The sequence below is a fragment of the Phoxinus phoxinus genome (genome assembly GCF_949152265.1).
Source record: "Phoxinus phoxinus genome assembly, chromosome: 15".
Classification (NCBI taxonomy): domain Eukaryota; kingdom Metazoa; phylum Chordata; class Actinopteri; order Cypriniformes; family Leuciscidae; genus Phoxinus; species Phoxinus phoxinus.
The window spans coordinates 7158647-7180325 of NC_136890.1; the positions used below are offsets into that span (position 1 = coordinate 7158647).

Here is a 21679-nt window from a genome sequence, read left to right on the forward strand (position 1 = left end):
TTGCAACGTAGCAGTGGAAGACGAAACTGATCCTGGACCAGTATATAATACTGACCTGGAAACTTCTAAACGGCTTTACGGCACAAGTGATGACTGCTGCCTTTCCTGTTTTTTTTTGGGTTAATGAATGTGAAGATGACATTTTGCAATATAAAGAAATATATACATTGTACATGTATTAATTATATCGAGAAGCCTAGCGTTTTTTTAAGGTAAACACATCTAATAAACATGCTGCAAGATTTTATATACCTTTATAATCAGTCACCTTTATGGCAAAAAAGTGTGCCTCTCTCACACACACACACACACACACACACACACACACACACACACACACACACACACACACACACACACACACACACACACACACACACACACACACACACACACACACACACACACACACACACACACACACACACACACACACACACACACACACACACACACACACACACACACACACACACACACACACACACAAAGTTGCAGAAGTAGGGGTGAATTCAGGTTAATTGGAAATAATATATAAAGTAATTTCTGAATTGTATTAATATGATTCGTATAAAATCTTCCCTGAACCACTAAAGGTATATGGATTTTTTATTTTTGCTGTTATTATAATTTTTATTTTTGTAATGTATTTTATCTCTCTTGCTTTATCTATTTTAATATTTGTAATTACTGCACATTTTAGTCACCTTCATTATACACACACACACATATATATATATATATATATATATATATATATATATATATATATATATATATATATATATATATATATATATAGTGACAAATCAATATCACGTTTACTTTAGAGAAAATAGTTCAATATAACACTTAATATATTAAAATCATTTCTCAATTTTAATAATAGGATTCTTATAATAAGATCTTTCCTGAACCAAAGGCTTATGGATTTTTTATTTTATTTTATTTTTTTATGATTTGTAACTGTGGCTTCATCTATTTAAATATTTTGAATTACTGTAACGTAACATTTTAGTAATTCAAGTATAATGAAGAGACATTTGAACTGGAAGGTTATACGTAGGCTATCCTAAATGTCAGGTCAGGACAAGTTGTCACATTTTTTTGGGCAAGTTGCCAGTTTTTTTTTTTTACGGATTGTTACTGCTTTTTCTTCCTCTGCTCGTGTGGTCAGGGATCGAGGGGTGGGGAAAGACAGAAGTGGGCTGGCTGTGTGTGTTTGCACGGGAATATAACTAACTTTCTCTCAAGGAAAGGCCTTATATCCCTCCAGTCGCCGTTACTGTAGAGGTTTGAAGAATAACGGATCTGAACATGAGAGAAGTTCTGCTCTTTCTCGTGTGTTTGTTTGCGTCCTTTTCTCCGCTTCACTGCAGTCAGCAGGGCTCGATCCCCGAGGGTAAGGCTATGATTTCAGCTTATCACAGTCTTAGATAACCACACCGCTTCTGTACATGATAATGTAAATCACTACTACAATTGCACCATGATTCATTGTAAGGGTTCGTTGCAAACCTGACTTGCTAGGTAAAGTTAGCAAGACGTTACGGACTCCGCTGACGTGGACCCTTCGTGCAGATATCAGTGCAGAGATCAGTGAGTTTATGAGGATAAATTACACTAAAACAGTGCAAACTGTTTACTTCATGTCTCAAACTGTAACGTTAGTTGTGCGCAATATGAGCAACAACAATGCGCAATGTGAGTGCAAGGACATTTATTACATTGTACCTAACTTACGCGTAGTTTTCTCGTAACAGATTTATTGGTAAACAGCTTGGCATGCTTGTAAATTGCATTGCAAAAGAAAAAAAAATCACACATTTGCTATTTATGATGAAAAAAAAAAACGTATTCGTATTAAGAAATGTTACTTTAGCGGCAGAACTCTTGCGGCTGGTTTAAATACTGAATATGGTAATATTCCAGCTGTGCATGGAGCTCCTCACAGGAGATGTGGGAAACCCATAGGATGTGCTCTTCTGCACGTAGGCAGGAGAACTGAGCAGCTGTGGAGAAGTTTAGACGGAGTTATCCTCTCTGATTTGTGTTTTCTCTGTCCTAGGAGATCTTCTAGTGCTGACTGTGGCCACGAAGGAGACTGACGGCTTCAGACGGTTTTTGAGATCCGCAAAACAATTCAATTACTCCATCAAGGTTAGGCACCTTTTCTCCCCCAAAAGTTTCCCTTTGAAAAAGTAATTAACATATTGCAATGTGCAGCTAAACATTGAGCATGTTATTAAAGTGGAAAGTTACTGTTTAAGCGAAGTCTAACTTTAGTTAACTTTATTGGGTACATTCAAGTTGTAATCCAAGGAAGCCTATTTATAGGATTATATATTGCAATATAGCATTATGGCATTGTTTTCTTGACAATCACATTTTCTTTGGAAGTGCTAATGATCGTAAATAATTAAATAATACTATGACATGCTTATAGTCCAAAAGTTTAGATTTAGTTTTAATACAAAATGTTTTTTTTTTAATGATTCCAGGGTGAAATATGAACCTGACATTTTAGATGAAGCCTGTATAACACAGTTTAGTCAATGGAAGCCTGTTTCCACCACTTACTAAATAAATAAATATTGTGACTTTTTTTCTCAGAATTGCGTGATTTAAACTCGCAATCGCAAGTTACAAAGTCAAAATTGCGAGACAGTCTCGCAATTCTAAGAAATAAAGTCAGAATTGCACGTTTTTCTGACTTTCTTTGCTCAGAATTGTAAAAGTGACGTGAAGGCCAAGTATGGTAACTAGGTTAAGATATTTTTTTTTACTCCATAGACTCTCTAGCCATTAGGCCACAACTGCCCTGTAATATAAACTTACAATTCTGTCATTTTTTCTCTCAGAATTGTGGGATATAAACTCACAATTGCAAGAAAAAAGTCAGAATTGTGGGATATAAACTCGCAAGATAAAAATGTCAGAATTGTGAGACAAAAAGACAACTATATTTTATTTATTTTTATTCCGTGGAGGAAAACAAGCTTCTATAATAGTCTGCAGAGAGATGCCTGACATTCTTTTGCCTATTTTTGTAGGTTCTCGGAAGGGGTGAAACATGGAAAGGTGGAGATTACATGTCAGCTCCAGGTGGAGGGCAGAAAGTACGCCTGCTGAAGTCTGCCCTAGAGGAGATACACGAGGAGAACAAAGTCATTCTTTTTGTGGACAGGTAGTTATGTCCATTATAAATAGTTTGTTGATATGCATGTAGTCTTTCAAGCATCATTGTTGTTGATCATTGACAGTAACAATTATTTACGCTCTCTGACTTTCCACAGCTATGATGTAATCTTTTCTTCTGGTCCAAAAGAGCTGCTGAAGAAGTTTCAGCAGGCCAAACACAAAGTTGTGTTTTCTGCCGAGACTCTCATCTGGCCAGATCGTCACCTGGAAGACAAACATCCTCATGTCAGGGAAGGGAAGAGGTTCCTTGGAGCAGGAGGCATGTTTTTCTCTTTTTTCGATTATCATTGTAGAGCTTTAGACATACTGAATGCTCTGTTAGCTAAATTTTGTATAGTTTTAAATGCAACATGAATTTGGATGCAAAAAAATCAGTCCTCCTGGGAAGTTTGTATTAACGAGTTGGAAATGCGTAATTACAACGTCAGATGTGTTCAAATCACTTTAGTTGAAATAAGATGTCAACGTCTTTTTTCTATGAAACAGCAATATTTGTTTACTCTACTAATCAAGAATGCACATTAGGTGTGTTTTTGCTTTTTAAATGTTTTTTTATGTAGGTACTGCAACCTTAATTGTTATATTCTATTGAATTTGTAAATTAAACTTAGCAAGTTTTATTTATTATATATGGCCGGCCGAAAAAAAAGTCGTGGTTTGGATTTAAATAGTCTATGAGTCTATGATTGGATAATTATTGCAGTGATTATTATGTTTTTTAGCATGTTATATGTTTGGCAACAGTTCTTCTAATCCTAATTGATGGAGTGTGTAGCTTTTCATTTCTTAAACAACCATGTAGGAACATGACCATATTCCAGGATGACAATGTCAAGATTCATCAGCTTAGATTGTGAAAGAATGGTTGTGAGGATCATGAAGAATCATTTTCACACATGAATCGGCTCCTCTGAGTCCAAACTTTAAAGTTATTGAAAGCCTTTGGTATGTGCTGGAGGACACTTTACAGAGTGCTGGACTCTAGGGTTGTCAATACAAGATCTGGACCGAAAATGTATGCACCTCTTGCTGGAAATAACATCACAACATTCAGAGTCAAACACTCTGTAAAGTCTATATAATTTTTGTTATATGGAGCCTGTATAACACAGTTTAGTCAATGGAAGCCTGTTTCCACCACTAAATAAATATTGTGACTTTTTTTCTCAGAGAATTGCGTGATTTAAACTTAGTTTAAAGTTACAAAGTCAAAATTGCGAGACAGTCTCACAATTCTAAGATTCTTTCGAAGAATTCTAAGAGACAATTCTAAGATATATATATAAATTTACAATCAATACACACATTCATTGCATCCATTCATTGCATACATTCATTGCATCCACCATGTTTTCTAACTGACAAACAAGAAAAAAAAGATTACGACTTTGTTGTGCCATTCATGTGCATTCTACTAGTAAATATGATCTTTCCAACATATTTCACCACACCGTATTTGTCCACAAAATTAAAGGAGTAAATTAAGAAATTAAATCTATTTAAATACAAAGAGGCTCTTTTTAGGACCATTATGATTGTATTTTTGTGACCTTTACTGTAAAGCTGCACAAAAAAAAAAAAAATCCTGTCAAGATACTATTAAAATTGTTAAATTAAATTACAACTATGATGTATATACAATTGTACTTTACAGTTCTGATTACAGTAAGAAAAATGACTTTTACAATGTTTACCAATTCATCACGCATTAGCTAATACCAAACACACCACTAACTAAAATTTATTTTAATCTTATAATTCAGTGGTTGAATATAATTGCGAGTTTCATTTAGTAAGAATTACTTATTAAGAAGTTTGAGGCTTCTTCCTTTTTTAAATTTCCTTTTACACAGTCTCTGAGAATGTTCCAGAAACATTCATATTTATATGTTGATGTCAGAGATGAACAGCTGTGGAATTTAATCAGGACATCTGTATTGTCATCTGTGGCCTCTCTGAAAATACACTCACTTCTTTATTTGCATAATAGTAAAAAATAATAATTTTCAATCCAGTTTCACATCTAAACCAGATAATAACAAGTTTTCTGTCTATTTATAGGCACTTCTCATTCTAACGCTGGTGTTTTCTTTTTTCTAGGCTTCATTGGCTATGCACCCAACCTTAAAAAGATGCTTTCTGACTGGTCAGGAGCTGATAGTGACAGTGACCAGCTCTTTTTCACCAAGATATATATCAACCCAGAGAAAAGAGTGAGTGTTTTGGTATAGTTTATATTTGAAGTGGTGGCAACCATGGTGTGGTTTCCTAAAACTTTATTGCTCTGTTTTAGGATATATTGCCTTGTTTACAGAATGCGCATTCAAGTTCACAGTTTACAGTAATGACACATATTAAATGTGTGTACGCTGCTTTTTGAGATTTTCTTCCCTGTCATTTCCTCTTTAGAAGTCCATAAATATAAGTGTGGACAACAAGTGCAGATTGTTCCAGAATCTTCATGGAGCTCTTGGTAAGTGTATCATTTTGTGTTCTTACAACCTGCTTTAGAAACATAACCATTAAGATTTGAATTGGAGGGGAGTTCCAACACAAACTCTGTTGAGACTTTAAAGATGCTTCTGCAAAATTTTCACTAGCATCAGCTCTGTGAAGGAGAACATCCTGTTTTATGCTCTCCAAGAGTGCAGCGTCAGTGAGTTCTTGCTCTCTGATACCTGCTGGGAAGTTTCCTCTTTCTGTAACCTCTCAGTTTAATGAGGAATCGCTAATGAAATGCTTTGCTGAGGGTCTCAGATGCTGATTGGTTTCATGTGAACTGAAGCTCTTGTTTTTGAGTTTAAAGCTGTTTTATGCTCGACTGGCAGCTGTAGTTTTGACTCACTGCCAGATTGTGGGAGGAGAGTGAGTTTCCCAGTTGCCTGTAATGGCATTTGTGGCTGGAATGCTAGAGCTAACGGTTAGATGTGCTTGTGGACACGTACACCATCTCAGCAGGATGTTACAACCCAGGTGTGCGACACTGCAGCCACTGTATAGTGCTTAAAGAATACACAGTACATTTTGTCTGGGAAAAGGCTGTTATAGCACCATAAATATCAGGTCTGGGAAAATTTACTTTTTTTTCTGGTTCCAAAGTGTATTTTGATAGAATTGTGTGTGTTACCATACAGTTTATTTAAACCACCCTAAAGGGATTGGTCACCCAAAAATGAAAATTCTGTCATTAATTACTCGCCCTCATGTCGTTCGTATCTTCCGAACACAAATTAAGATCTTTTTGATGAAGTCTGAGAGCTTTCTGTCCCTTCATTTACAGAACTACCACTTTGAGGCTTCAAAAAGTTCGTAAAGAGATCGTAAAACTAATCCATATGAATCGAGCTGTTTAGTCTAAATTTTCTGAAGAGACACGATCGCATTATATGATGAACAGATTTCATTTAGGCTTTTAGTTACAACAAAAAAAAACTCTTGCAGAAGCTCAGACGTGCTGCGTAACACGAGAATGAACCTCATTGGTTCTTGCAGAAGCTCAAACGTGTTGCGTAACACGAGAATGAACCCCATTGGTTCTTGCTGAAGCTCATTCGTGATGCGTAACACGAGAATGAACCTCATTGGTTCTTGCTGAAGCTCAAACGTGATGCCCAACAAGAGAATGAACCTCATTGGTTCTTGCAGAAGCTCAAACGTGTTGCGTAACACAAGAATGAACCTCATTGGTTCTTGCAGAAGCTCAAACGTGTTGCGTAACACGAGAATGAACCTCATTGGTTCTTGCAGAAGCTCAAACGTGTTGCGTAACACAAGAATGAACCTCATTGGTTCTTGCAGAAGCTCATTCGTGATGCGTAACACGAGAATGAACCTCATTGGTTCTTGCTGAAGCTCAAACGTGATGATTAACACAAGAATGAACCTCATTGGTTCTTGTTGAAGCTCAAACGTGTTGCGTAACACAAGAATGAACCTCATTGGTTCATCTTTTTGATGAAGTCTGAGAGCTTTCTGTCCCTTCATTTACAGAACTACCACTTTGAGGCTTCAAAAAGTTCGTAAAGAGATCGTAAAACTAATCCATATGAATCGAGCTGTTTAGTCTAAATTTTCTGAAGAGACACGATCGCATTATATGATGAACAGATTTCATTTAGGCTTTTAGTTACAACAAAAAAAACCTCTTGCAGAAGCTCAGACGTGCTGCGTAACACAAGAATGAACCTCATTGGTTCTTGCAGAAGCTCATTCGTGATGCGTAACACGAGAATGAACCTCATTGGTTCTTGTTGAAGCTCAAACGTGTTGCGTAACACAAGAATGAACCTCATTGGTTCTTGCAGAAGCTCATTCGTGTTGCGTAACACGAGAATGAACCTCATTGGTTCTTGCTGAAGCTCATTTGTGATGCGTAACACGAGAATGAACCTCATTGGTTCTTGCTGAAGCTCAAACGTGATGCCCAACACGAGAATGAACCTCATTGGTTCTTGCAGAAGCTCAAACGTGTTGCGTAACACAAGAATGAACCTCATTGGTTCTTGCAGAAGCTCAAACGTGTTGCGTAACACGAGAATTAACCTCATTGGTTCTTGCAGAAGCTCAAACGTGTTGCGTAACACAAGAATGAACCTCATTGGTTCTTGCAGAAGCTCATTCGTGATGCGTAACACGAGAATGAACCTCATTGGTTCTTGCAGAAGCTCAAACGTGTTGCGTAACACAAGAATGAACCTCAGTGGTTCTTGCAGAAGCTCAAACGTGATGCGTAACACGAGAATGAACCTCATTGGTTCTTGCAGAAGCTCAAACGTGTTGCGTAACACAAGAATTAACCTCATTGGTTCTTGCAGAAGCTCATTCGTGTTGCGTAACACAAGAATGAACCTCAGTGGTTCTTGCAGAAGCTCAAACGTGATGCGTAACACGAGAATGAACCTCATTGGTTCTTGCAGAAGCTCAAACGTGTTGCGTAACACAAGAATTAACCCCATTGGTTCTTGCAGAAGCTCATTCGTGTTGCGTAACACGAGAATGAACCCCATTGGTTCTTGCTGAAGCTCATTCGTGTTGCGTAACACGAGAATGAACCTCATTGGTTCTTGCTGAAGCTCATTCGTGATGCGTAACACGAGAATGAACCTCATTGGTTCTTGCTGAAGCTCAAACGTGATGCGCAACACGAGAATGAACCTCATTGGTTCTTGCAGAAGCTCAAACGTGATGCGCAACACGAGAATGAACCTCATTGGTTCTTGCAGAAGCTCAAACGTGATGCGTAACACAAGAATGAACCTCATTGGTTCTTGCAGAAGCTCAAACGTGTTGCGTAACACGAGAATGAACCTCATTGGTTCTTGCAGAAGCTCAAACGTGATGCGTAACACAAGAATGAACCTCATTGGTTCTTGCAGAAGCTCAAACGTGATGCGTAACACAAGAATGAACCTCATTGGTTCTTGCTGAAGCTCAAACGTGATGCGTAACACGAGAATGAATCCCATTGGTTCTTGCAGAAGCTCATTCGTGTTGCGTAACACAAGAATGAACCTCATTGGTTCTTGCAGAAGCTCATTCGTGTTGCGTAACACGAGAATGAACCTCATTGGTTCTTGCAGAAGCTCATTCGTGTTGCGTAACACAAGAATGAACCTCATTGGTTCTTGCTGAATTTCATTCGTGATGCGTAACACGAGAATGAACCTCATTGGTTCTTGCAGAAGCTCATTCGCGATGCGTAACACGAGAATGAACCTCATTGGTTCTTGCTGAATTTCATTCGTGATGCGTAACACGAGAATGAACCTCATTGGTTCTTGCTGAAGCTCATTCGTGATGCGTAACACGAGAATGAACCTCATTGGCTTTTGCAGAAGCTCAAACGTGATGCGTAACACAAGAATGAACCTCGTTGGTTCTTGCAGAAGCTCAAACGTGATGCGTAACACGAGAATGAACCCCATTGGTTCTTGCAGAAGCTCATTCGTGTTGCGTAACACAAGAATGAACCTCGTTGGTTCTTGCAGAAGCTCAAACGTGATGCGTAACACAAGAATGAACCTCGTTGGTTCTTGCAGAAGCTCAAACGTGATGCGTAACACAAGAATGAACCTCATTGGTTCTTGCAGAAGCTCAAACGTGATGCGTAACACAAGAATGAACCTCATTGGTTCTTGCAGAAGCTCAAACGTGTTGCGTAACACGAGAATGAACCCCATTGGTTCTTGCAGAAGCTCATTCGTGTTGCGTAACACACGAATGAACCTCATTGGTTCTTGCAGAAGCTCATTCGTGTTGCGTAACACGAGAATGAACCTCATTGGTTCTTGCTGAAGCTCATTCGTGATGCGTAACACGAGAATGAACCTCATTGGTTCTTGCAGAAGCTCAAACGTGATGCGTAACACAAGAATGAACCTCGTTGGTTCTTGCAGAAGCTCAAACGTGATGCGTAACACGAGAATGAACCTCATTGGTTCTTGCTGAAGCTCATTCGTGATGCGTAACACAAGAATGAACCCCATTGGTTCTTGCAGAAGCTCAAACGTGATGCGTAACACAAGAATGAACCTCATTGGTTCTTGCAGAAGCTCATTCGTGATGCGTAACACGAGAATGAACCCCATTGGTTCCTGCACGTCAAGCGAAAATGCTTGAGCTTTCGTTTATAATAACTGATGAATTGATGAATGTTTATATGGGAATAAAAGCCTAAATTTAATCTGTTCATCATAAAAGCGATCAAATCTCTTCAGAAAATTTGGACTAAACGGCTCAATTCATATGGATTAGTTTTATGATCTCTTCATGAACTTTTTGAAGTGTCAAAGTGGTAGTTGCATAGCTGTCAATGGAGGGAGAGAAATCACTCAGATTTCGTCAAAAAGATCTTTATTTGTGTTCCAAAAATGAACGAAAGTCTTACGGGTTTGGGTGAACTAACCCTTTAATGCCTGTCCCAGAATACCAGTGTAATTTTTTAATCAATCGTATGTTATGATCTATAGTGTTGAACTAAGATGAAGTAAAATTGAGATTCTGTGCTCAATGATAGTGCAGTTTCTGTGCTATGATAGGAATCCTGACTGAAAATTTTATAGATCTTTTTTTTTTTGCAAGAAAGAACACAATTGAATGAACGTTTTCTAGAATTAATATAAATATTGATGCAGTAAATTTTAGTAATAAAACTTTTGTAATAAAAAAAGAAGAGCATTAAGAAATTATAAAGAAAGGAAACATTAAACAGTGAATTTTGCTATGAATCGCTCATTCATCCTAATGGTAATATCAGGTCCACATCAGGAATTCATCTGGACAGTGAAAAGTGGACTGTTTGAGCTTCAAAAGCCTGTTTCAAAAGCCTTTTTACTCTTTCAATATCAGAGGTATCCATTACAGATACCCAAGAGAGATTGATCCAAACATTTGTGGAGGAAATCCATTATAAATAGGCCAGTGGATATTTATGGATATTTAGCTAACTACACAGTGATTCAAACAGAATTCATGATTTAATAGATAACTGTAGAACTAAATGATTATATAGAATATTAATCTGAATATTAATATCTTTGAATAATATTTTTTTTATTGCATGAACAGATGAAGTCGTGCTGAAGTTTGAAGATGGACGTGTGCGAGCCAGAAATGTACTTTATGACACGCTACCCGTTATTATCCATGGCAATGGACCCACCAAAGTAAATAAATTTTCTGTCATGATCCAAATAACTTAGCTATCTGTCTTCTTTGGTTTAATGATTTTTATTACATGCGGTTTATTTCAGCTTCAGATAAACTACCTAGGGAACTATATCCCAAATCTTTGGACATTTGAGACTGGATGCACAATTTGTAATGAGGATCTGCGCCCACTTTCTGGACTCCAGGTGGGCCTTACCTTTACTACAATTTCCACAGTTTCCCATTCGTGTTTTTTTATTTATTATTATTATTAAAATAATCCTGAATCTTATTCTTAAGGCTAATTAGAGTGGTGCAGGTATGACGTTAGAACCCGAAAGACTAATATGACATTCTTCTTTCAGACGAATACAATCGGAGTTATATAAAAAATGTCCTGGCTCTTCCAAGCTTTATAATGGCAGTGAATGGTCGGTTTCTGTTTTGTAGTCCATAAAGTAGCTAGTTATTTTAGTCGATAAAGTTTTAAAAATGGATATTTTTCTTACACGATCGATTCGCTTCAGAAGGTCTTTATTAACCCGCCTGAGCCGTGTGGAGCACTTTTATCATGGATGGATGCACTTTTCTGGACTTCAAAACAGAAACCATTAACTGGCATTATAAAGCTTGGAAAAGCCATGATTTTTTTTATATACCGTAACTCCGATTGTATTAGCTTGAAAGAAGAATGTCATATACACCTAGGATGGCTTGAGGGTGAGTAGATCATGGGGTAATTTTCCTTTTTGGGTGAACTAACCCTTTAAGAATTCGTTCCCTTGATTGATTAATTAGTTCCCTTGTTTTATAAAATAAGCAACACAAATGATTTAAGGAATGGGAATGAATTCTTAATTTGTGGCCCCAGTATATATATATATATATTCTTCTGTATGACATATACGGGGCTCCATACGGTTAAATAAACATGATCATAATACAAAGATTGATAATGTATAGTTGTTACCTTAAAGAGCTGTTTATACCTGATCTGACCCTTAAAAAGAACTGGTGTTACCTGCTTTAGTCAGACTGATTAAGTCACATTAAATATTATTGTTGATATTGATATTGTTTACACTATAAGCATTCATAGACACTTCTGTAGAGAGTTAAAACATATGCATTTCAATTTAAATGAAGCTTTAGCTGAATCATTGTTTGGTGTATTAATTATTTGCCTGTTTGTTTTATTTTTCGTCTGCAGGAGAGTGAATATCCTGTAGTGGTCATTGGGGTCTTCATCCAGCAGCCCACCCCCTTCGTCACTGTGTTCTTTGAGCGCTTACTTACTCTCAAATACCCTAAAAAACGGCTCAGATTATTCATTCATAATCAGGTAAAATATTACGTGCAGATTTATAACTCCTGTATGCACTTTTTAACAGTTAAACGCTAACACTTTACAGTAAGGTTTCATTTGTTAACATTAATTACCTACATTAATTAACATGAACTAATAACTAACAACTTTTTTACAATCAAGTTGTATTTGTTAACATTAGTTAATGCATTGTGAACTACTATGAACAATGAACTAACATTAATAAATGCTTTAAAAAATATATTGCTCATTGATAGTTCATGTTAGCTAATGTTAAAAAATGTTACCAGCTGAGCTCTTGAAGTTTTGACAGCTCAACCTTCAAATTCTTGGTCAGGATTTGCTGTTGCAATGCAGCGCACTTTCAGAAACCCTCCACCTTCCCCAGCTCCACCTGCATAGATCTGATATGAGTAAAAGCCCCGATATACTTACGGCGAAGATCTTTTTTGTTCTTCGCTTAGGGGTAAAATGAAGTTTGAAATACGTGAGCAGCGATATACTGTTATCGAACATCCGACGCCGCCCACAAAGCTGAGAGCATCGTTTAGATGAATATGTAAATATGTGCTGCACGCTTTCCTCTCAATAACAAAATTGAGAAAACAGCAAGCATTTTTTATAAAGCATAAGAAAAGCAATCTGATCATAGCAACGTGGATATGTTTGCACGAGCTCTGCACGTGTATTTATATAGCACTTTATACACTAGATTGCTTAAAATCAAGCAGCTTTACCGTATTAAACATGAAATACAGTGTCAGTGTCTCGTTTCATCAGAAGCACAACTTAATTTTATACTATAAAGCAGCTCTCCACTGTGTTCATGTTTTCACTCGCGGGCGTTTGACTTTGACGGACTGAACCGGAGAAATGAACAGGCAAAGAAGATTTCCAAGACTCTCTGCGCACACCTAGCTATTACGTAATCGCCACGGACCAATGGTAGTACGATGGTGTTTACCAGCTTTACCAAATTTTCCAGAAAGTTCGCTTTGGCAAGCTGTTTGAAACTCCCAAAACAAACTCCAAACGAACTTCATTTTGGACTGATTTTGTTCTAAATGACGTCACAGCAGTTCGTTCTTCGACTTCGCTTGAAGTATATCGGCGCCTTAATTTATGTATGCTATATTGTCTAGCAGGGTGTCTTACTTGCTCACAGCAGCAGCAGTGTATCTATTCTGCCAAGACCAAACATATCTACATTGTCATGTCTATTACGATGCCAAACACTCTTGAGATTTGTCATGACAGAACTAAGAGTTACGTGAAACAGAACATGTGAATAAGATCAGTATCAGGAAACCGATATTCCTGTCTTTTTTATTCTGATTGCCCACGTTGACGTTCATTATTGTCATTGCTCTTTTTTTAAATTCAGTACATAATAATGAGGGACTTCTGAATAATTTCTTTTGCAGGAATCACACCATGAACAACAGGTGCGTACATTTCTAGAGCATCACGAGTCTGAATACCAGGGTGTGAAGCTGATTGGACCAGAGGAGGATATAGATCCTGTGACCTCACGTAATATTGGCTTGTAAGTGTGCTTTTTAAATTCAGTACTTATTTTTTACAAAGAGTACATTTAAATATGGTGCGCCTAAACACCATATGGATCCTGGGAAACAGTTGGACAAATAGCTCCTCTATGCTTTCTTTGACTATCCCATTCATTTCTTTTTTATGGTTTTGTTTTGCAGCGATATGTGTCGAGACGACATTGACTGTGAATACTTCTTCAGCATAGAAGTGGATGTGGTTTTAAAGAATGAAGACACACTCAGAATCCTAATTGAGCTCAATAAGTAAGTGAACAAGTAAGACGTAAAGAATTGACTATACTTGACAAATGAAAATGATCAATTTAAAACTAATGTGTTTCTTTGCTCGTTACCTGAGAAGTAATCTGATTACGTAACTCACGTTACTTGTAATGCATTACTCTCTCTGTGTAATGTATTGCTCATTAAAAGGCTTAGTATTTGAGTTGTTAAGTTTTCTAGATGGAGAAACTTCTAGTTAGCACACTAGTTTTAATGGGTCTTTTTTTCTTTAATTATAATCATTATTTTTATGAACCTCACAGGCCTTTCATTGCACCAATGTTGACCAAACCTGGGCGACTGTGGACAAACTTTTGGGGTGCGCTCAGTGCGGACGGGTACTACGCCAGGTCAGAGGATTACGTGGACATCGTTCAAAGAAACCGTGTGTAAGTTGATTTTTAGTCATGTGATATCATAGAAAATCCACAGAAATGTATATGTGCATGTTTTTATCTATTTAATTTGAGTGATCATTATCTTTAGTATTCTTTAGCATGATGATGCTCTAAAAATATGAAGAAGTCTTTGAAATTCATCAAACCAGATGGCAAAATGGCCAATATGTGATCATTCTCTGGTGCCTCCACAGGGGTTTGTGGAATGTGCCATACGTCTCTAACATATTCCTGGTAAAAGCGGATGCATTGAGGACTGACCTCAAAGCTCCTGACCTGTTTGAATCCGCAACGCTTGATCCAGATATGGCCTTCTGCGCCAACGTTCGGAACAAGGTCAGACATGAAACTCAAAATATTGCACAAATCACCATAAGAAATCACTTAGTTTAAGTGTACCAATGACTTTGCTGCCATTGATTTATATTTTTGTTTTCATTCCTAGGGCATCTTCATGTTTGTAACAAATATGCAGACTTACGGTCGAGTTTTATCAACTGAAAATTACCAGACAAATCATTTGCACAATGATCTCTGGCAGATCTTTGAAAATCCTGTGGTAAGATAAAATATAATTTCAGACAATATTTAATCAAGTATTATACAAGACATTCTTGCTTTATTGTTCATTTATTTACTCTTTGTTTTTGCATTAATGTTTGTAATTTTTCCCCCCGTGGAACAGGAATGGGAGGAAAGATACATTCATGAGAATTATTCCAAAATTTTGAGAGATGGGCTTATTGAAACGGTGAGTATTCACACAAAGCATACAATAATAGCAGCATTTTCTGAAGATTTTCACATTAAATACTGTATAAGATTATTATCCTGTCCATGAGAAGGTATAAAATGATTGTTCAAAAGTTTGGGGTAAGTAAGATTTTTAACATTGATAATAATAAGAAATGTTTTTTGAGGAGCAAATCGGCATATTAGAATGATTTCTGAAGGATCATGTGACACTGAAGACTGGAGTAATGATGCTGAAAATTCAGCTTTGATCACAAGAATAAATTAGTATATGTGAAAATATATTAAAACAGAAACCAGGTATCTTAAAGTGTAATAATAATTCACAATATTACTGTCTTTACTGTATTTCTGATCAAATAAATGGCGAACATCAGAGACTTAAAAAACAAAAAACATTTAAAAATCTTTCTGACCCCAAACTTTTGAATGGTAGTGTCTATTTTGGTAACTTTTATTTCGATGGTCCACTTTATTCATTCTACTAACTATAAGTAACTTTGCAACTACATATCAACTTAGTCTCATTAGAGTATTAGTAAACCGTCTGCTTAATATCTGCTAACACTTTATTTTGATCCCCAACAGACATTCTCCTGACTATAAGTAACTTTTCAACTACATGCCAAATTATTCGAACCCTAACCCTGCCAGTCTACTAATACAATGACTGGTAGTTGAAATGTAGTTGCAAAGTTACTTATAGTTAATAGAATGTCTAAAGTGGACCATCACAATAAAATGTAACCTTTATTTTTTAGGAGTTAGGGGTTTGTTAAAATCACCAAACCTAAGAAAGAGCAATAGTAATAGTGATGGCAAGCACCGGAAATGATTTTCAGTCTTTGTAAAGTAATTATAATCTACAACGCTTATTTTGAACTCTCTGTGTAGCCGTGCCCTGATGTGTTCTGGTTCCCTGTTTTCTCCGACGTGGCCTGCAATCATTTCGTTGAAGAGATGGAACATTTTGGCCAGTGGTCAGGAGGTGCAAATGTGGTATGTTGTTGTTTTTCTCTGTTTCATCCCCATGCTATTTTGCCTTAGCATAGTATTTCTTTGAGCAAACAAACAGTTTTGTATTTTTACTTTTAGGACACTAGAATCCAAGGTGGATATGAAAATGTCCCCACTATTGATATCCACATGAATCAAGTGGGCTATGATAAAGACTGGCAGAAGTTCCTTTTGGATTATATAGCACCGGTCACCGAGAAAATGTTTCCAGGTTACTACACAAGGGTAAGCCTTTCTTTGTTCTCCTGACATTGAAAAATTAATTACTATGTTTGTATTAAAGTACACTAGTGGGCAAAAGTTTGAAATAATTAAGATTTTTTTTCATGTATTTAAGCAAGGACACAATAAATTGACATTTATAGGGCCCTATTTTAACGATCTGAAACGCAAGTGTCAAAGCGCAAAGCGCAAGTAACTTTGTGGGTGGATCCCACAATGTGGGTGGACGCAAATCTAAAATGGGTTGGTCTGAAGTAGCTTCATTATTCATAGGTGTGGTTTGGGCGTAACGTGAAATAAACCAATCAGAGCGTCCTCTCACATTCCCTTTAAGAGCAGACGCTCTTGTTCCATGGCGGATCGCTATTATAACGGCGGATTTAACAGCGCACGCCAGGAGCGGTTCACAGCCGAGGAGACCGACGTTCTCGTCAGGGCCGTAAAACACAGAGAAGTGACATTGGGGATGATGGGAGAAACCCACCCAAATTAGCTTCGGTTAAACAGGCGTATAATTTGGGTAAATGTGTAGCCTAATCTAGATTTTTTTTTTCATGATTTCCCTCGTGTGTTAATATTTTTCCTTGTAATAATGTATGATTGGCAAAAATGAAAACTGCTGCGCCTGTTTATATTAGAGAATCAAAGTGGATGCGCGTTAACACACGCAGTGGCACAATAGAATTGCTTTCTAAAACTGGAAAATAGCACCAGGGCAGTTTTGCGCCGGAACACGCCTCCTCTTTGCGCTGAACCGCCCCCGCGAGCGCAAGTTCATTCCCTAATTTACCGACGTGCGTCTGTGGAGGGAAAAGTCCGCTGTGCGCGGGTGCAAAATAGGAATGATACATGCGTCGGTGTTCAAAGTCAATTGCGCTGGGTGCAAGATAGGGCCCTTAGTGTTAAAAAAGATTTATATTTTAAAATAAATGTTGTTCTTTTCAACTTTCTATCCATCAAATGATCCAAGTTTCAACAAACATATTAAGCAGCAAAATCTGTTTTTAACATTGATAATAAAAAGAACGATTATTAATAATTGAGCACCAATAATAATTGATTATTAACATCAAATCAGTATATTTATGATTTCTGAAGGATCATGTGAGACTGAAGATGGAGCTTTGCCATCAAAGGGAATTAATTATATATTAAAATATAATAAAAAAAGAAAAGTTCTTTTAAATAGTTTTTCACAGTTTTACTATTTTGATCAAATAAATACAGCCTTGGTGAGCATAAGAGATGTCATTCAAATACATAAAAAAATCTTAATTATTAACTTTTGAACAGTTGTGTCAATATGAGACATTCCTCAATATTCAGTTGGGTGATGTACCTTAAAGTCAGTATGAAGCGGTGTTCACAATCTATTTTATTGCTATACATGCGTCATATTTCTGGCGAAACAAGATCTTTATGTAACGAGTTCCAGAATGGAGGGTTTCTCTGTTTTTCTTTGGTCCAGCTGATCTTCTACGCGTGAATGCTGCATGATGACTCTGCATCTGTCTGTGTGATTGTCTCCTGCAGGCTCAGTTTGATATGGCATTTATAGTTAGATATAAGCCTGATGAACAACCTTCATTAAGACCACATCATGACGCTTCCACTTTCACCATCAATATAGCTCTCAATCAAGTGGGGGTTGATTATCAGGTGAGTGACCTATGATTTTTTTTGTGGATTCGATGGTACTAAATTATGATTATGGAATAGTTATGATCTATTTATTACCTGTTAATTACTTTTTGAGCATAGATCGGAAAATTACATTTCTAAATTCATGTATCAAAATCATGAACGATCATTTAGCAGATTATTGCTGTTTGAAATATAACTAATTAGTTAATTTAGTTACAACTAAATAGTTAAAAAGTGAAACTATTACTATTTTTATATTTTAATTTTTAAATGAAATATATATCTTCCAAAACCAAAACCAAAACGCATGCACACACACACACACACACACACACACACACACACACACACACACACACACACACACACACACACACACACACACACACACACACACACACACACACACACACACACACACACACACACACACACACACACACACAGACACAGACACAGACACACACACACACACACACACACACATTGGCCCTCATTTATGAAAAGTGCGTACACCAAATTTCCAGCGTACACCTGGCGTACGCCCAAAACCACGGTGACTTTGCGATTTATCAATATGGACGTTGGCGTACGGCACGCTCAAATCCTACGCCACCGCAGGAGGTGGTGAACATGTACGCACGTCTTGAGTTAGTGCTGAAATGCGCAGAAAAACAATTCCTAACACCACAAAACGCACTGACAAACTAAAGATATGATATATTATGACCCACTGTAAAAAAACAACAACATAGAAATTATAAACTTCAGTGTTTATTTTTGTGAGTTAAGCCCGGCGCACGGACTGGGTTCAGTAATGAAGGGCTTTCAATGACCAAAAAATAATTCAGACTGACAAAATAATTAAAATGACATTCTTCTTCTTTTAAATAATAATAATAATACAAATAATAATAATAACAAAGACATTCTTTTTCTAAATAACAATAAGCGTCATTAATAATCAAAATCATAATACTAATAAGAAGAATATTACAAATTGTCATGCAATTATTCACATCATCATCACTATTGTACACCCCATTACATGTGACGTCATGCGAAATTCAACGCTAATAGTTTCAAAACACGTGCTGTAAAATAATGCATTGTGATAGGTAATTTGCTCAACCAACCAGCGATTTAAACTGGATTTCCACCGGAGAAGTTTCTCCTCTTTGCCGTCTTCCGTGTGTCCATGGTGTAAAATGAGGGCGTGGGGGAGGCGGAGACGTGAATATATAGGGGCGTGTTAATCTAATGACGATCGTTTTCAGCCGATCGTCAGCCGATTTATCAAGAGGCAGGTATTGCGTACACCTGAATTTCAAAGGTACGCACAGCTTCATAAATCAGACGGTGAGAGGAGTGTAAGCATAATCTTACGCCAACATATACGCCCGTTTCGACGCAAGATTGATAAATGAGGGCCATTGTGTTTTCATGTTTTGTGGGGACTCTCCATAGGCGTAATGATTTTTATACTGTACAAACTGTATATTCGATCCCCCTACACTAACCCTACCCATCACAGAAAACTGCTTTCCTCATAGGGACCAACAAATAAAGGATTTCCCTATTTTTTCTCTATAATTAAAATTTCTGACATTTTGTCCCAATAATTTAAATATAATTTGAGAAAAACTAATAAAGTTGGCTGTAACAAATTAAAGCATTTATTTTTTTAAATTTGGTCCAGTTTTGTATACAGAATCAGACCTACAGACCTATAAACGTAGGGTTTCATATCTTAAATTTAAGGTATGCCAACTGTTGGTTTGTGACATGTTCATGTTGTAACACAGCAGCATGTCTCGACCTGCAGCTCTCCCGAAAGCTCGAGATGTGGAGACATGCAGAAACTTGCTCAGATATCCAAGTGTTGGAACACAGATGCGTCTCTGGCATGATGGGATAAGCTTTCGTTCAATTTTTTTGGGGATGTAAATTATAATAGGATTTTTTATACGTCTTGTTTCAATCCTTTTTTTATGTTTGTAAAGTGAAATTGTTAAAGCTACACTGTGTAGGAATTACTCCCATCTAGCGGTGAGATTGTATATGACTACCAACTGAATATTACTTTCTAGCCCCTCCCATTCCGAAGGCGTTTTAACTCCTACGGTGGCCGTATTCACTATGGCTCTGGCCGTATTATTTCAAATCTGCCGGCAGTCGCGAGTAATCTCCCGCTCGCATTCGTCACGGTGCCACTGAGTGTAAAAACACGAAATGCGAAGCTTGAATTTCCACGTATGTCCCTCTTCGGGTAATGTATTTTCAAGATGGAGGCGCAACATGGCTTCCGCCATTCGAGCAGCTCGCTCGTATGTATTATAAATGGAAGATTCTACGCTTACGAGAATACTTGATTAGTTGGTAGTTATTATACATTACTGAGCATATATAATTTTGAAAGAACAAAGTGTTTTTTGCTAAGAATCAACTTGAAAAATGACACAGTGTAGCTTTAACTTTTGTTTCTACTATATTGATGCAGTTTGATAGAGCAAGAGCACATTGTATTAACGATCCATGACTTTCTGTTCAGGGTGGCGGCTGTCGGTTCTTGAGGTACAACTGCTCGATTACAGCTCCCAGGAAAGGCTGGGCACTCATGCACCCTGGACGCCTCACTCACTACCACGAGGGTCTGCCCACCGTAGAGGGGGTCAGATACATCTCTGTCTCATTTGTGGATCCTTGAACTTCTTTTTATTGGAAACTTGAATTTGTTTTGATTTCAGAAGACTCTGAGTGCATAGTCCAACTGGAGGCTAGAAAAATAATCATCAAGAACATTTTGACACAGTGCCTTACATTGTGAATTTGTCAGTGTATATATATTTTCCACATTTTTTGTTACATAAAGGCATCTTTTGATAATGATCGATGAATGTTGAAAGCAGTTTGACAGATCACTATGCAATATGTCAATGGAATTTTACTCATTTATTTATTGTCATTTATTAAAGGGTTTATTCCATATAGATGATGTGGATTTCAATAATGTATCTGTCCTTGCTTTGACATTCACGAGAGTTGTTTTCATTATTGATGATGCCCTTCAAGCAATTGGTGCTGCTGTTTGAAAATAATCAGACATATGGTTTGTTTTCTTACTGCTTAATGTTGCTTGTTCTTCTCTTGTTTATGAATCAGTCATGCCATGAATTTGGGAAGAAAACAATAAAAAAGAGAAAATTCCCTAATGGTACAAATATGCCCACTCCCCTATTCAAATTCTGTCATCATTTTTCTCATGCTCTGTCATGCTCTTCTCTCATTTTACAAGGAACGCTCATCCGAAAATAAGAAACTATTTTTTTTAAAAACTATATTACCCAAAAATGTAACTCTTCCCACATTACCTAAATTTTCCCAAACATTTTTTAAGTAAACACTGAGTTCACTTTCTTGGGCACTTCTAGAAACAGCGTTTACCCTTGTCACGTGAGACCGGTGACTTAACACTTCGCTGGTGAGGATGGACCAATCAGTTGTTTTGATGACTGGATTTTTTAAAATGAATATATTATTAATATTCAAGTATTTTAAGTGGATTTGTGTTTGTATGTCATTGACAAAACATTTCAGTGAATAAAATCGGAATATGCCTCCATCATGAAGGATTGGCT

General features: G+C 37.1%; 1 protein-coding gene across 1 annotated transcript; it reads left to right on the forward strand.

The window, feature by feature from the left end:
* The first annotated feature begins 1113 nt into the window (after window positions 1–1113).
* Window positions 1114–21668, forward strand: plod1a (procollagen-lysine, 2-oxoglutarate 5-dioxygenase 1a). Its single transcript, XM_079637369.1, has 19 exons — window positions 1114–1402; window positions 2069–2160; window positions 3054–3187; window positions 3297–3460; window positions 5302–5414; window positions 5611–5674; window positions 10768–10865; window positions 10953–11054; window positions 12059–12190; window positions 13600–13721; window positions 13885–13989; window positions 14271–14396; window positions 14600–14741; window positions 14851–14964; window positions 15091–15156; window positions 16053–16157; window positions 16254–16400; window positions 17931–18056; window positions 20593–21668. Exons 1-19 carry the CDS (start codon window positions 1318–1320, stop codon window positions 20746–20748), a joined length of 2193 nt encoding a protein of 730 aa, XP_079493495.1. The 5' UTR covers window positions 1114–1317; the 3' UTR covers window positions 20749–21668.
* Window positions 21669–21679: the final 11 nt, after the last annotated feature.